This window comes from Lepidochelys olivacea (genome assembly GCF_965140295.1).
Source record: "Lepidochelys olivacea isolate rLepOli2 genome assembly, chromosome: 1".
In the NCBI taxonomy this organism is placed as follows: Eukaryota; Metazoa; Chordata; order Testudines; family Cheloniidae; genus Lepidochelys; species Lepidochelys olivacea.
The window spans coordinates 214,597,035-214,613,098 of NC_140411.1; the positions used below are offsets into that span (position 1 = coordinate 214,597,035).

At 43.9% G+C, this 16,064-nt stretch overlaps 1 protein-coding gene across 1 annotated transcript in view; it reads left to right on the forward strand.

Annotated features, from left to right (window-relative positions):
- Positions 1 to 16,064, forward strand: part of LOC311514757 (scavenger receptor cysteine-rich domain-containing protein SCART1-like) — a gene marked incomplete at its 5' end in the record, with an annotated part of 83,608 nt that overhangs the window by 29,034 nt on the left and 38,510 nt on the right. The window contains 2 exon segments of the mRNA XM_084617450.1: positions 202 to 324; positions 327 to 500. Of these exon segments, the coding sequence (XP_084473576.1) occupies positions 202 to 324; positions 327 to 500 (297 nt within the window).

Here is a 16,064-nt window from a genome sequence, read left to right on the forward strand (position 1 = left end):
CATGGAAAAGAAGCCCTTCAGGAATTCCACCATGATTTCAACAATTTCCATCCCACCATCAACCTCAGCCTGGACCAGTCCACACAAGAGATCCACTTCCTGGACACTACAGTGCTAATAAGCGATGGTCACATAAAATAATAATGATGGGGACGTGGCTCAGTGCTCTCTCTGGTAATTCTGTCCTGATTGTGTTTGAAGGTGGAGCTGCTGATCTCAGGCTGTTCAATGGAAGCAACCCATGTGTTGGGAGAGTGGAGATTGAACGTAATGGTCAGTGGATGAAGCTGTGTTTTACTGCTTCCCGTGTTGCAGAAATTTGCCAACATGTGGAGAGGCATTTGGTATCCATAATGCTGCCCATTTTGGAGAAGATTCCAGACGATACTTGATGGTAGGAGATGTATGTTATCAATCAACAATCTGGGACTGCAGACTGGAAAATCTGAATACAGAGTCAACATGTTCTCATCCTTTCTATACTGGAGTGACCTGCTTAGGTAAGAAATCACCCATCCTGCTACTTGGAATTAGAGAAAAGGGATTGAATCCAGAGCTTGTTTCATTCCTGCAAACTAATGTAGAAGTGGGTAAATATGATCAAATTCTGAAACTATGCTGGTTTGACCTATGCATCCGATGAAGTGAGCTGTAGCTCACGAAAGCTTATGCTCAAATAAATTGGTTAGTCTCTAAGGTGCCACAAGTACTCCTTTTCTTTCTGTGTAGGTAAGAAACCAGACATCCTGCCACTTGTATATTTCCAGCTCACAATAATTTCTTCCTGGAAATGACAGGTTTATTTGGATTCTGGAAAAAGGTGAGCCTAGGCACACCCAAAACTAAATGTTGGACCCCTTGCTTGAGGGGAGGGACCACAAGGCCCAGAACTCAACTGAGTATATAGGATAACAAATGCAAAAACAAGAAGGGAGTATGGGTGCTGGAAAGTACAGGACTGACTGGAGCAGTAAGGGATTAAACTCCACCCCACCTACCTTGTGTCACCTAGAAAGACATTGGAAGATTTGCTCAAATATGTGTGTTCAACTTTGAATTCATGTGTATGAACTAATATGGCCAATAGTCTCCAGACAATCTATCCTGGGCCTTGGTGACCTTGCTGTGTAGGAGTAGGAGAGGTAGTATATAGCTGCTGCAATTATACGTTCTACAGAAAAGCCTACACTAGGCTAGAATAGACAGATAGAGTTAGGTTGGGAGTCAAATTCCCAAATTTACCTCAATTCTCTAATAACTAATAATTCTCTTCCCCCCACAATTGTCATAAATATAAAGGGAAGGGTAAACCCCTTTGAAATCCCTCCTGGCCAGGGGAAAGCTCCTCTCACCTGTAAAGGGTTAAGAAGCTAAAGGTAACCTCGCTGGCACCTGACCAAAATGACCAATGAGGAGACAAGATACTTTCAAAAGCTGGGAGGAGGGAGAGAAACAAAGGGTCTGTGTGTCTGTCTATAGTCTGTCTTTGTCGGGGATAGACCAGGAATGGAGTCTTAGAACTTTTAGTAAGTAATCTAGCTAGGTACGTGTTAGATTATGATTTCTTTAAATGGCTGAGAAAAGAATTGTGCTGAATAGAATAACTATTTCTGTCTGTGTATCTTTTTTGTAACTTAAGGTTTTGCCTAGAGGGGTTCTCTATGTTTTTGAATCTAATTACCCTGTAAGATATCTACCATCCTGATTTTACAGGGGGGATTTCTTTATTTCTATTTACTTCTATTTTTATTAAAAGTCTTCTTGTAAGAAAACTGAATGCTTTTTCATTGTTCTCAGATCCAAGGGTTTGGGTCTGTGGTCACCTATGCAAATTGGTGAGGCTTTTTATCCAACATTTCCCAGGAAAGGGGGGGTGCAAGTGTTGGGAGGATTGTTCATTGTTCTTAAGATCCAAGGGTCTGGGTCTGTAGTCACCTAGGCAAATTGGTGAGGCTTTTTACCAAACCTTGTCCAGGAAGTGGGGTGCAAGGTTTTGGGAAGTATTTTGGGGGGAAAGACGCGTCCAAACAGCTCTTCCCCAGTAACCAGTATTAGTTTGGTGGTGGTAGCGGCCAATCCAAGGACGACGGGTGGAATATTTTGTACGTTGGGGAAGTTTTGACCTAAGCTGGTAAAGGTAAGCTTAGGAGGTTTTTCATGCAGGTCCCCACATCTGTACCCTAGAGTTCAGAGTGGGGGAGGAACCTTGACATGGTGGCATAGTGGTGGGATTAACCTGAAATCATTTTGAGATCCAGTTGAGATTTTTTGAACTAGAAATACAGATTTTAAAACGGAATTTTTTTTTCCTTTGGAAAGGAAGTCCAGAAAGCAGCTGAAACTGAAAGCAGCTTGTTTTTTCTCTGCTTTGTGGCCAAGCAGAGACAAAAGGGGATTATTTTTGTGAATTGCAAGTTTTCTTTGCCTGGAGGCAGGGTACTTAACTCCTGCAGGGAAATTCACAGTCTTCCAACCCAGAGTTTTTTTTTTCTTTTCTTCCTAAAAGTAAATAGGGGGTGTGTGTTCTACCCATTTGCTTTTTCTTTGGGCTGGGTAAGCAGGTTTCCAAGTAGTTGGAGGTTTTTTGCTTTAATTTGGGCCCAGAGCAGAGACAAGGGAATTGTCTTTTTCTGTAGGCTGACAATCACTATCAGAGAATAGGTATTCTATTCCAGCACAGCAAAATTTTACAGCCAAGTTTTGTTTGTTTATTTCTAAACCTCGGGTGTAAAGTTAGTTAAAAACAGAGAGGTTAGAATAACCAAATCCGCAGCTCGACTACAGCTGGAATTAGCCAAATTTCAGGCTGAGGAAAAACAAAGGGAACATGAAAGACAGATAGAACTCATGCGGCTGGAGAAGGAGGTGCAGGAGGCTGCCCACAAGAGGGAAATGGAGGCAAGGAAGCATGTGGAGGAGGAGAAGGAAAAAGAGAGGAAGCATGTGGAGGAGGAGAGGGAAAAAGAGAGGAAGCATGTAGAGGAGGAGAGGGAAAAAGAGAGGAAGCATGTGGAGGAGGAGAGGGAAAAAGAGAGGAAGCATGTGGAGGAGGAGAGGGAAAAAGAGAGGAAGCATGTGGAGGAGGAGAAGGAAAAAGAGAGGAAGCATGTGGAGGAGGTGGAGAGGATAAAGGCCCGGCAGAATATACCAACAAACCCTAGCAATCCTTCTCCAGGTACCACTTCCCATCCCAGAAAGTTCCCCACCTACAAGGCAGGTGATGATACTGAGGCCTTCTTAGAAAACTTCGAAAGGGCCTGCCTTGGGTACAACATCTCTACTGACCAATACATGGTAGAGCTGAGGCCGCAGCTCAGTGGACCCTTAGCTGAGGTGGCAGCTGAAATGCCTAAAGAACACATGAACAAGTATGAACTGTTTAAATCCAAGGCGAGAGTCAGAATGGGGATAACACCCGAGCAGTCTTGTCGGAGGTTCCGAGCCCTAAGGTGGAAACCAGACATGTCATTTACCCGACATGCCTACCACATTGTGAAACATTGGGATGCCTGGATATCAGGAGCAAGTGTTGAATCTCCAGTAAATTTGCCCTTCCTAATGCAAATGGAACAATTCTTAGAGGGTGTTCCTGAGGAAATAGAAAGATACATCCTAGATGGGAAACCCAAAACTAATCGAGGCAGGAGAGATTGGAGCCAGATGGGTGGAGGTGGCAGAGAAGAAGAAAACTGGTCGCAGTTGGAGCGGAGACCAGAAGGGACCACCCCAGACCACACCCTATTACCGGGGGCCGCCCAAAGCCCCACCTACCTCCCAAAGAACCCTCCAGACCCCTTATCGTCCCACCACCCCGTTCTCCAGCAACCCTCCTCGCCCCAGTGACCCGTCAGCTGGACGATGTTTTAAATGTAATGAGCTGGGGCATGTAAAGGCCAACTGCCCCAAGAACCCCAACAGATTACAGTTCATTGCACCGGAATCACACCAGAGGTCCACAGGCCCAGATACCTCCCAGATACCCTTGGAGCGGAGGGAAACTGTGAGTGTGGGCGGGAAGAAGCTCACCGCGTGGAGGGACACCGAAGCACAAGTGTCAGCTATCCATGCTTCCTTAGTGGACCCCAATTTAATCAACCCAGAGATCCAAGTGACGATTCAACCCTTCAAGTCCAACTCTTTCAATTTGCCTACAGCCAAGTTGCCTGTCCAGTACAAGGGCTGGTCAGGAATGTGGACTTTTGCAGTCTATGATGATTATCCCATCCCCATGCTGTTGGGGGAAGACTTGGCCAATCATGTGAAGCAGGCCAAGAGGGTGGGAACGGTCACCCGCAGCCAGGCTAAACAAGCCGTGAGGCCTAGCTCTGTTCCGGAAACTTCTATCAGGACCCGGTCAGAGGTGATGGACCCGGACCCCAGGCCAATGTCTGCAACAGCAGTAGTGGATCCAGTCCCAGAGACCCAGACGGAACCAGTCCCAGAACCGGAACCAGCCGAACAACCAACACCAGACCCCGTGTCAGCACTGAATCCAGTACTTGCAACCTCAACACCAGAGGGCCCCACCGAACCTGACTGGCAGCAGCCGATAACCCTACACAAGAGGCTCAGCCGGAGCCTGAATCCCAACATAGTGCACCAGCGGAGAGCGGTTCACAGTCAACAGAAACAGCTCCATCCCCTATATCGCTTCCAGAGGGACCAAGCCTAGGTCCCCAATCCAATGAGGAACTGATGTCTCCAGCATCAAGGGAACAGTTCCAGACCGAACAGGAAGCAGATGAAAGCCTCCAGAGAGCTTGGATGGTGGCACGGAGCAACCCACCGCCTCTCAGCTCTTCTAATCGATCCAGGTTTGTTGTAGAAAGAGAACTTTTATACAAGGAAACTCTTTCTGGGGGACACCAGGAAGACTGGCATCCTCACAGACAGTTGGTAGTTCCAACTAAATACCGGGCCAAGCTCTTGAGCTTAGCCCATGATCACCCTAGTGGCCATGCTGGGGTGAACAGGACCAAAGACCGTTTGGGGGGGTCATTCCACTGGGAGGGAATGGGCAAGGATGTTTCTACCTATGTCCAGTCTTGTGAGGTGTGCCAAAGAGTGGGAAAACCCCAAGACCAGGTCAAAGCCCCTCTCCAGCCACTCCCCATCATTGAAGTTCCATTTCAGCGAGTAGCTGTGGATATTCTGGGTCCTTTTCCGAAAAAGACAGCCAGAGGAAAGCAGTACATACTGACTTTCATGGATTTTGCCACCCAATGGCCGGAAGCAGTAGCTCTAAGCAACACCAGGGCTAAAAGTGTGTGCCAGGCACTAGCAGACATTTTTGCCAGGGTAGGTTGGCCCTCCGACATCCTCACAGATGCAGGGACTAATTTCCTGGCAGGAACTATGAAAAACCTTTGGGAAGCTCATGGGGTAAATCACTTGGTTGCCACTCCTTACCACCATCAAACAAATGGCATGGTGGAGAAGTTTAATGGAACTTTGGGGGCCATGATACGTAAATTCGTAAATGAGCACTCCAATGATTGGGACCTAGTGTTGCAGCAGTTGCTCTTTGCCTACAGAGCTGTACCACCTCCCAGTTTAGGGTTTTCCCCATTTGAACTTGTATATGGCCGTGAAGTTAAGGGGCCATTGCAGTTGGTGAAGCAGCAATGGGAGGGATTTACACCTTCTCCAGGAACTAACATTCTGGACTTTGTAACCAACCTACAAAACACCCTCCGAACGTCTTTAGCCCTTGCTAAAGAAAACCTACAGGATGCTCAAAAAGAGCAAAAAGCCTGGTATGATAAACATGCCAGAGAGCGTTCCTTCAAAGTAGGAGACCAGGTCATGGTCTTAAGGGCGCTCCAGGCCCATAAAATGGAAGCATCGTGGGAAGGGCCATTCACGGTCCAGGAGCGCCTGGGAGCTGTTAATTATCTCATAGCATTCCCCACCTCCAACCGAAAGCCTAAGGTGTACCATATTAATTCTCTAAAGCCCTTTTATTCCAGAGAATTAAAGGTTTGTCAGTTTACAGCCCACGGAGGAGATGACGCTGAGTGGCCCGAAGGTGTCTACTATGAAGGGAAATGTGGTGGTGGTGTGGAAGAGGTGAACCTTTCCATGATCCTTGGGCGTATGCAGCGACAGCAGATCCAGGAGCTGTGCACTAGCTACGCGCCAACGTTCTCAGCCACCCCAGGCCTGACTGAACGGGCATACCACTCCATTGACACAGGTAATGCTCACCCAATTAGGGTCCACCCTTACCGGGTGTCTCCTCAAGCTAAAACTGCTATAGAACGGGAGATCCAGGATATGTTACAGATGGGTGTAATCCGCCCCTCTGAAAGTGTATGGGCATCTCCAGTGGTTCTAGTTCCCAAACCAGATGGGGAAATACGTTTTTGCGTGGACTACCGTAAGCTAAATGCTGTAACTCGCCCAGACAACTATCCAATGCCATGCACAGATGAACTATTAGAGAAACTGGGACGGGCCCAGTTCATCTCTACCTTGGACTTAACCAAGGGGTACTGGCAGGTACCGCTAGATGAATCTGCCAAGGAAAGGTCAGCCTTCACCACACATCTCGGGCTGTATGAATTTAATGTACTCCCTTTCGGGCTGCGAAATGCACCCGCCACTTTCCAAAGACTTGTAGATGGTCTCCTAGCGGGATTAGGAGAATATGCAGTCACCTACCTTGACGATGTGGCCATATTTTCGGATTCCTGGGCAGACCACCTGGAACATCTACACAAAGTCCTTGAGAGCATAAGGGAGGCAGGACTAACTGTTAAGGCTAAGAAGTGTCAAATAGGCCTAAACAGAGTGACTTACCTTGGACACCAGGTGGGTCAAGGAACTATCAGCCCCCTACAGGCCAAAGTGGATGCTATCCAAAAGTGGCCTGTCCCAAAGTCAAAGAAACAGGTTCAATCCTTCTTAGGCTTGGCCGGTTATTACAGACGATTTGTACCGCACTACAGCCAAATCACCGCCCCACTGACAGACCTAACCAAAAAGAAACAACCAAATGCTGTTCAGTGGACCGAAAAGTGTCAGAAGGCCTTTAACAAGCTTAAAGCGACACTCATGTCTGACCCTGTACTAAGGGCCCCAGACTTTGACAAACCGTTCCTAGTAACCACAGATGCGTCCGAGCGTGGTGTGGGAGCAGTTTTAATGCAGAAAGGACCTGATCAAGAATTCCACCCTGTAGTGTTTCTCAGCAAAAAACTGTCTGAGAGGGAAAGCAACTGGTCAGTCACTGAAAAAGAATGTTACGCCATTGTCTACGCTCTGGAAAAGCTACGCCCATATGTTTGGGGACGGCGTTTCCACCTGCAAACTGACCATGCTGCACTGAAGTGGCTTCACACCATCAAGGAAACTAACAAAAAACTTCTTCGGTGGAGTTTAGCCCTCCAAGATTTTGATTTCGACATCCAACACATCTCAGAAGCTTCTAACAAAGTGGCTGATGCACTCTCCCGTGAAAGTTTCCCAGAATCAACTGGTTAAAATCGTCCTTGAGATGTGGAAAATATTGTTAGTCTTTATGTACTTGGTAGGATATTTAGAGATGCATGTGTCTTATTAACTCTGTTTTTCTTAGAGCTCCAGGAAGAAATCCCAGCCAGTGTTTCACCCTAGCTGAGATTTGGGGGGCGTGTCATAAATATAAAGGGAAGGGTAAACCCCTTTGAAATCCCTCCTGGCCAGGGGAAAGCTCCTCTCACCTGTAAAGGGTTAAGAAGCTAAAGGTAACCTCGCTGGCACCTGACCAAAATGACCAATGAGGAGACAAGATACTTTCAAAAGCTGGGAGGAGGGAGAGAAACAAAGGGTCTGTGTGTCTGTCTATAGTCTGTCTTTGTCGGGGATAGACCAGGAATGGAGTCTTAGAACTCTTAGTAGTAATCTAGCTAGGTACGTGTTAGATTATGATTTCTTTAAATGGCTGAGAAAAGAACTGTGCTGAATAGAATAACTATTTCTGTCTGTGTATCTTTTTTGTAACTTAAGGTTTTGCCTAGAGGGGTTCTCTATGTTTTTGAATCTAATTACCCTGTAAGATATCTACCATCCTGATTTTACAGGGGGGATTTCTTTATTTCTATTGTTGTACCAATAAAATAAAAACCAGCAGGATCTTATTAAAGGGAAAAAGGCAAAATACCACATTTATTGTGAATACAGAAAGAATCATAGTAAGCAGTTAGTTATAGTTATAACATTTCATTCAGTCTCAAATTTATTCTCACATTCATTCATACAAACATACACACACACAGGTTCTGCAAGGTTGTTATCATAGTTACCAGCCTTAGAGTTGCTCATGCCAAGCCACTGGCCAGGTGGCCTGGACATGAGGAGGGAGCAGGGCCTTGTCAGATGCTCATCTGATGCTCCTGGAAGTTGGTTTGCAGAATCAGACCCCAAAGTTCTCACTTTTTAGAGTCTATTTTTATAGGAATTTCTTCCTATGCCAGTCTATGGGAATTGCTTCATCATGCTGTTGCTGAATCAATCAGCAGATAGCACATTCCTGACGGCTCCAAGATGTTATCTTGTTCTTTGGTTCTCCCATTCTTGAGGCTGTTGGGTGGATTCCAGTCTGCCCACCGGGGGGGGATCCTCTGATTATGACGCCTTCTTCAGCCGATGGACACTGGATTCTTAGGCTGGCACCTCCCTGATCATTCAGTTATTATCCACACCAAGCATCCATCCACATACATCCTCTATCTCTATTTTAATCACAGTTGTTAATACAACAAAAGGGTGGGGAGTCTCTGGGTGCTGTTTCTGTTGTTAGAGTATTGCTTTGAGTCTCTCTCTCTGTGAATTGCTTTGAGAACAGACTCTGTCTTAGAATGCACTAACACAATTAGCAGCTTGCAAGTTTCATACATAGAGGGAGAGAAACAGCACCAAAAACCAAGAGACCTCTTAATTAGTAATACCCTGGAATTGAAACTCTGGGGAATCAAACTCATTTGTGATTTTAATACAGAACTTCTTTAATATGATCCAACATAATCCCCCTTTTGACACTAAGATTTATAATCGTCAGTGTCACTTTCTATGTAGCCTATTCAAGAGAAAGTACTGTGAGGCAATTTGAGTTTGTGATTCCAATTCATGCCACATACATGATCCTAGTGATGTATCTTTACTACAAGGTTCTGGGGCAACAGGCAAGGTGAGGCACACCCACTTTTGAGGAGTCCATTCAGTACAACCTCTAGTGTCCAATAGCTTCCCTCCCTCCCCAGCCCACTGGCTCAAGGTCCAGGGTAGCCAAAAGGATCCCATGTGTAATATGGGGAGTGGGTTAACCTTCAATACCTTTGCCTCCAGGGACTGTTGGTGTGCAATTTTGACAACAATTTCTCCCATTAACAAGTCTGGTTTACAATAGTGGAAACATATTGCATCCATTCATATTGATAAGTGTCAAACAATGATCTCTTTCTTTTTTAACAAATGCATCAAACCCTTAATATTTCCCAATATGACCCAGAACATTTTGTGTTCCAAAGTAGCTAGTGCAAGTATCTGCATTTCAGTGCATCCCATAGCTATGGCTGTGTAGTTTCCTATTTCTAATATTTTTTTTTCTTATGGATAAGCCATGTGGTAGTATTAAGCCATTACTAAAGATTCCATTGGCCTTTTAGGTTACCTAGACCAATTTGGACCAAGTCTACATTGGCATGTACTTGTTTTTGTATCAGGCTGTCCTGTAGCTGGGACAGAAAGCTTAATTTATTTTTAAGTTCCTGCAGGTCTTCAGTATTTATTTTTTTTTAAACACACAACAGTGCTAGCAACAACACAAAACACAAGACAAAACATAGAACACAGAACACAATTTCTATTGTGACAGTAGATTCATGGTATTGGGTTGCTTTTCAGCTGGCAGCTTTTCCTGATTTTCTGAAAGACAAAAAGAACATGTTTCTACCCCTTTTGGGGTGGCAGATTATTGCTTAAAATATTTCTTTTACAAATACCCTTGCTGATTGCAGGCAAAACAGAGAAATTGCCCCCATATTTTCCTGTTTTTGTCCTATAGGCAGGCCAGGTTTCAATGGCTTTTACCTTTTAAGGGTTATGGGGAAATTATCCCACTGTTTAGTCATTAAATCCCTGAGTTTTCCTTCTTATACAGCAGACCAAGTTTATAATGTTTTTCCTGCTGTGTTAAGCTTTAAGTTTTATTTACAGGTAATAACTGAGAAGCATCATTACCATACGACCTTAAAGGATTTTTCCAAAAATCATACACACTATATGTTGTTACAGGGATACTTATTATCATTAAATGTATTAAAATTATCTTGTTATCCCATGCCTTTTATTTAGACAATTTGTTTGCTGACCAGGTATGTCCTTTATCTGCAGCTCCTTTGTGCTGCTAGTTCTTTCCTTCCTTTATCATTTAGGTAATTTGCATTTTCACAGAAACTTCCTGCTTTTGGATTTAAAGCCATCAGCAGCTCAGAGACTCTATCTTAAAAGGGACACAATCAACTTTCACCAGAGTTTTGATTACTTTTAACTTCTGCTTCCAAAACACACAGCAATCTGAAAAAGAAAACCCAACCTATTGTGGCTCCCTTTGGAGCCCTAATAGCATTTTAATTAAGTAGCATGGTATGTTTGCATTTCTTTTGCCCCTTCTACAATATACCCTGCACATGTTCTGGGGCAAATGCACATATCTTCCATAGTTTAACTTCTATAACATTATCCAGATCCATTTTTACATAAGGTGTCACTATTTCTTTTTTTTGCTTACAGAGTTTTCATGTACCTTTATCAAAGTGACAGTCTGATTACTCAGAGCCATTTTAAGACTCAGTGTTTCTAACATTGCTTCCTTTTGTTTTGTGCACCTCACCCCTGCTGTTGCTTCAGAGAGGCACTGTCTTTTTTTATTTATTTTTTTTTACTACAACTCTCATCTGCTATTTTGTTACAAAAACAAACAAACAAAAAACAAACAAAAAGAATCCAAATTTTTTTTTTTATATATTCTCCTGATTTTGACTGCCCTGCTGCAGCCACAACTTAAAAACATTTTAAATTTTGTAAAGCATTGAGTTACCTTTTAAGGGTTAAATGCCAAATCCCAAAGCCAAACAACACTAATTACCTGTGTCTAGCAAAAAGGTCTGTCAGTTTTGCAACTTTGAATTAAAGAGTCAAATGGATTTTTAGTGGCATTAACAAAAACAAAACTAACTGGTCCTTAGAACTTTACATATTTACACACACACAGACAGATACATACACATTTTCTTTTCCTTCAACATCCCTTCCACACTGCTCTGTTTTTTACATCTTACATTCCCTTTATACATTTGACGCAGTTAAGTTCCAATAGAACCCTCTTATGTTCTTTTAGCAAATTTGACTAAATTGTCCAGTCAAATGATTTTAATCAGATAGTTTATTTTTGCCTGGCTAATTTACAGACATTCCTTTGGAAAAGGGCCCATTTTTCTTTCAGAATGGCTGCAAAGAAACCAAGAATGCTCTAACACTTTTCCTTTTTAACATTTTCGGTTAAAAGTTGTTTGGGTGAAATACAAAGTTTAACTGCTTAATTCCCTCCAGCCTCTGCAGAGTTAACTTTTTTTTTTTTTTTAACTCTCTTTTCTCTTTGTAATTATGCCTGGGGGTGCCCTACATAGGACCTTCTCCCCCTTTACCTGCCTCCCTCCAGCCTCTGCAGAGTTAACTTTTTCACTCTTTTTGTATTCCTGGAGTGCCTCTTTCACTATTTTCAGCTGGCTTTGGATATTTGTAGCCAGCACCTTCCAATTGTCTGCTCCCTTTTCCATTTGTGCCTTTTCCTCTTTACATGAAGACAAGCGGAGAGAAGAATCCTTACATGCCTCCCACAACAACCAGATTGCTGCTGCATCTCTTTTGGCAGCACTAGAAGGTTTGTATATGAGGATATACTGAGCCAATCTATCCTCTAGGTCCGAAATAGTGCAGACATCAGCTAGGGCTTGTTTAGTCCAAGGACTGTGCCCAAATTTTTGAAGGATTTGTTTAAAAGGTGTAATTTCTTTAACAAAAGGTGAGGTTGGAGTTCCTTCTGACTCCATTCCTCCCTCTAGTACTGGCTTACCCTGTTTTCTTTTAAACATCTTAACATGGATATTTCAATCTCTTTGTCACTGCTGGTATTACTTAGCAAGTGACACAGCCTAGATTCTGAAATCATAGCTTAATCTATGCGTTTTTCCCCTGCTACCTTCCCGGAGGCCAGCAGGTCCCCTGCTACCCTCCCAGAGGCCAGCAGGTCCAGTTAACCTATTTCTCCCTGCTACCTTCTCGGAGGCCAGCAGGTCTGGTTAACCTGTTTCTCCCTGCTACCTTCTCGGAGGCCAGCAGGTCCGGTTAACCTGTTCTTCCCTGCTACCTTCTCGGAGGCCAGCAGGTCCGGTTAGCCTGTTCTTCCCTGCTACCTTCTCGGAGGCCAGCAGGTCCCCTGCTACCTTCTCGGAGGCCAGCAGGTCTGGTTTAATCTGTTTTCCCTACTACCTTCTCGGAGGCCAGCAGGTCCCCTGCTACCTTCTCGGAGGCCAGCAGGTCTGGTTTAATCTGTTTTCCCTACTACCTTCTCGGAGGCCAGCAGGTCCCCTGCTACCTTCTCAGAGGCCAGCAGGTCTGGTTTAATCTGTTTTTCCTGCTACCTTCTCGGAGGCCAGCAGGTCCCCTGCTACCTTCTCGGAGGCCAGCAGGTCTGGTTTAATCTGTTTTCCCTGCTACCTTCTCGGAGGCCAGCAGGTCTGGTTAACCTAATAGAAATGCCTAGCTCACTAGAGCTGGTGGTGTGCACACCAATATTTACAATAACTGAGGTTTTTTACCAATATTCCCCCTTTCGCAATTCTCCACCAAAATGTTGTACCAATAAAATAAAAACCAGCAGGATCTTATTAAAGGGAAAAAGGCAAAATACCACATTTATTGTGAATACAGAAAGAATCATAGTAAGCAGTTAGTTATAGTTATAACATTTCATTCAGTCTCAAATTTATTCTCACATTCATTCATACAAACATACACACACACAGGTTCTGCAAGGTTGTTATCATAGTTACCAGCCTTAGAGTTGCTCATGCCAAGCCACTGGCCAGGTGGCCTGGACATGAGGAGGGAGCAGGGCCTTGTCAGATGCTCATCTGATGCTCCTGGAAGTTGGTTTGCAGAATCAGACCCCAAAGTTCTCACTTTTTAGAGTCTATTTTTATAGGAATTTCTTCCTATGCCAGTCTATGGGAATTGCTTCATCATGTTATTGCTGAATCAATCAGCAGATAGCACATTCCTGACGGCTCCAAGATGTTATCTTGTTCTTTGGTTCTCCCATTCTTGAGGCTGTTGGGTGGATTCCAGTCTGCCCACCGGGGGGGGATCCTCTGATTATGACGCCTTCTTCAGCCGATGGACACTGGATTCTTAGGCTGGCACCTCCCTGATCATTCAGTTATTATCCACACCAAGCATCCATCCACATACATCCTCTATCTCTATTTTAATCACAATTGTTAATACAACAAAAGGGTGGGGAGTCTCTGGGTGCTGTTTCTGTTGTTAGAGTATTGCTTTGAGTCTCTCTCTCTGTGAATTGCTTTGAGAACAGACTCTGTCTTAGAATGCACTAACACAATTAGCAGCTTGCAAGTTTCATACATAGAGGGAGAGAAACAGCACCAAAAACCAAGAGACCTCTTAATTAGTAATACCCTGGAATTGAAACTCTGGGGAATCAAACTCATTTGTGATTTTAATACAGAACTTCTTTAATATGATCCAACACTATTTACTTCTATTTTTATTAAAAGTCTTCTTGTAAGAAAACTGAATGCTTTTTCATTGTTCTCAGATCCAAGGGTTTGGGTCTGTGGTCACCTATCCAAATTGGTGAGGCTTTTTATCCAACATTTCCCAGGAAAGGGGGGGTGCAAGTGTTGGGAGGATTGTTCATTGTTCTTAAGATCCAAGGGTCTGGGTCTGTAGTCACCTAGGCAAATTGGTGAGGCTTTTTACCAAACCTTGTCCAGGAAGTGGGGTGCAAGGTTTTGGGAAGTATTTTGGGGGGAAAGACGCGTCCAAACAGCTCTTCCCCAGTAACTAGTATTAGTTTGGTGGTGGTAGCGGAATAATTCTCTTCCCTCCACAATGGATCACATACTCCACCCACCTCCCTGCTCCAGGATCCTAACATTTTTTATTGGACCAACTTCTGTTGATGGAAGATACAAGCTTTTGTGCTTCACAGAGGTCTTCACCAGGTCTGGAGAAGGTCACCAGAGTGTCTGGTTAGATTTCTGAATATTCCTGAAGGTGGCGATGCTAAGGAGCTGAGATATGATTGAATCAATATGCAAATAATTCACCAACTTCATTTTTTAGTATTTGATCAGTTGTAGATAGTGCTTTGTTACTGTCCTGCAGATATTCCTCCATTATTCAGAAGTACTTAGCTTCAACAGAATGCTCATGTAGCTGGTGGAAAGCACAGACAAGACCCGTGGCCCTGTGCTAGTTTTGTCATCATCATCTCCTCTTCCTCTTTGAAAATGTATTTCTTTCTTATCGGTAGTATTACCATAGTGCCTAGGAGCCCCAGTCAGGCACCAGGACCCTACCGTGCTTCATCTGTACCGAGACAGAAAAAGAGATGGTCCCTGCCTCAAAGAGCTTACAGTCAAAGGGTGTATCTACACTACAAGCACTACACCAGCACAGCTATGGCGCTGCAGGTGTGCTGTTGGAGCACCCCGGTGTAGATGCTTCCCACAGTGATGGAGACTTTTCCATCGATTTAGTTAATCTAACTTTCATTCTTACATCAATTTAGCCACATCTACAACAGGGTTTAGGTTGGCATAGCTATGGTGAACAGGAGTGTGAATTTTTTTAGCTATATTGATCTAAATTTTAAGTGTAGACCAGGCCTAAGTAATCCTATCCTGGTGAATTCTCGTCCCTTGAGGTATCTTCAGTTCCAATGGTCATAAAACTTTTGAATCTATTCCCTTATCTACTTCCTGTAAGAAACTAAAAAGTGTGTGGGACTGGGTAGAGCCCCTTCCCCCTTTCTTCTCCCTTTCCCCCTCCCTGCTACTCTGTGCAAACTTGATTGGCTGTGTGCGGGGCGTGCCATTCTAAAAGAAGGACACAGAATTAACTGTGAACCACTTGGGAGGGTTTGAGTCAATGAGGGGACAGGGAAAAAGCTGTAACGATGCTGCCTCTGGCGGGACACAACTGAGAGTATCAATTCAGGACAAATTGCTTAGAGCAGGGCAAATACAGCCCAAGGCTGGATTTCTTTTATTACTAAGGCACACCAAACTAGCCAAACAGAGAAGACTTTGGTCTCACCCCACTGGCTAACCTTAAGTTATAGAAGCTATTCCCTCAGACACTCCAGTTTCCCAGTATCACCACCAGTGCCACTTGTTATGGGGACAAATGGTTACGAAAACCAATACCCCAGTAAAAGAAAAAAGATGTCTCGATCCCAAAGGACCAAGCCCCAGACCCAGGTCAATATACAAGTCAGATCTTACCCACAAATCATGCTGTTGCCAATCCTTTAGAATCTAAAGGTTTATTCATAAAAAAAATAAATATAAATAAGAGTTAATATTGGTTAAATGGAATCAATTACATACAGTAATGGCAAATTTCAGAGTAACAGCCGTGTTAGTCTGTCTTTGCAAAAAGAAAAGGAGTACTTGTGGCACCTTAGAGACTAACCAATTTATTTGAGCATGAGCTTTTGTGAGCTACAGCTCACTTCATCGGCAAAGTTCTTGGTTCAGGCTTGTAGCAGTGATGGAATAAACTGCAGGTTCAAGTCAAGTCTCTGAAGTACATCCACAGCTGGGATGGGTCATTCAGTACAGACACTCCCCGATTTACGCAAGACCCAACTTATGCAAATCCGCACTTACAGAAAAAGTTCCATAAACTAGAAATAGGAGGCGTTTTTTTTTTTTGCTTAAAGATCAGGTATACGTTTCCGACTTACGCAAAATTTGAGTTACGCGGAACAGAAT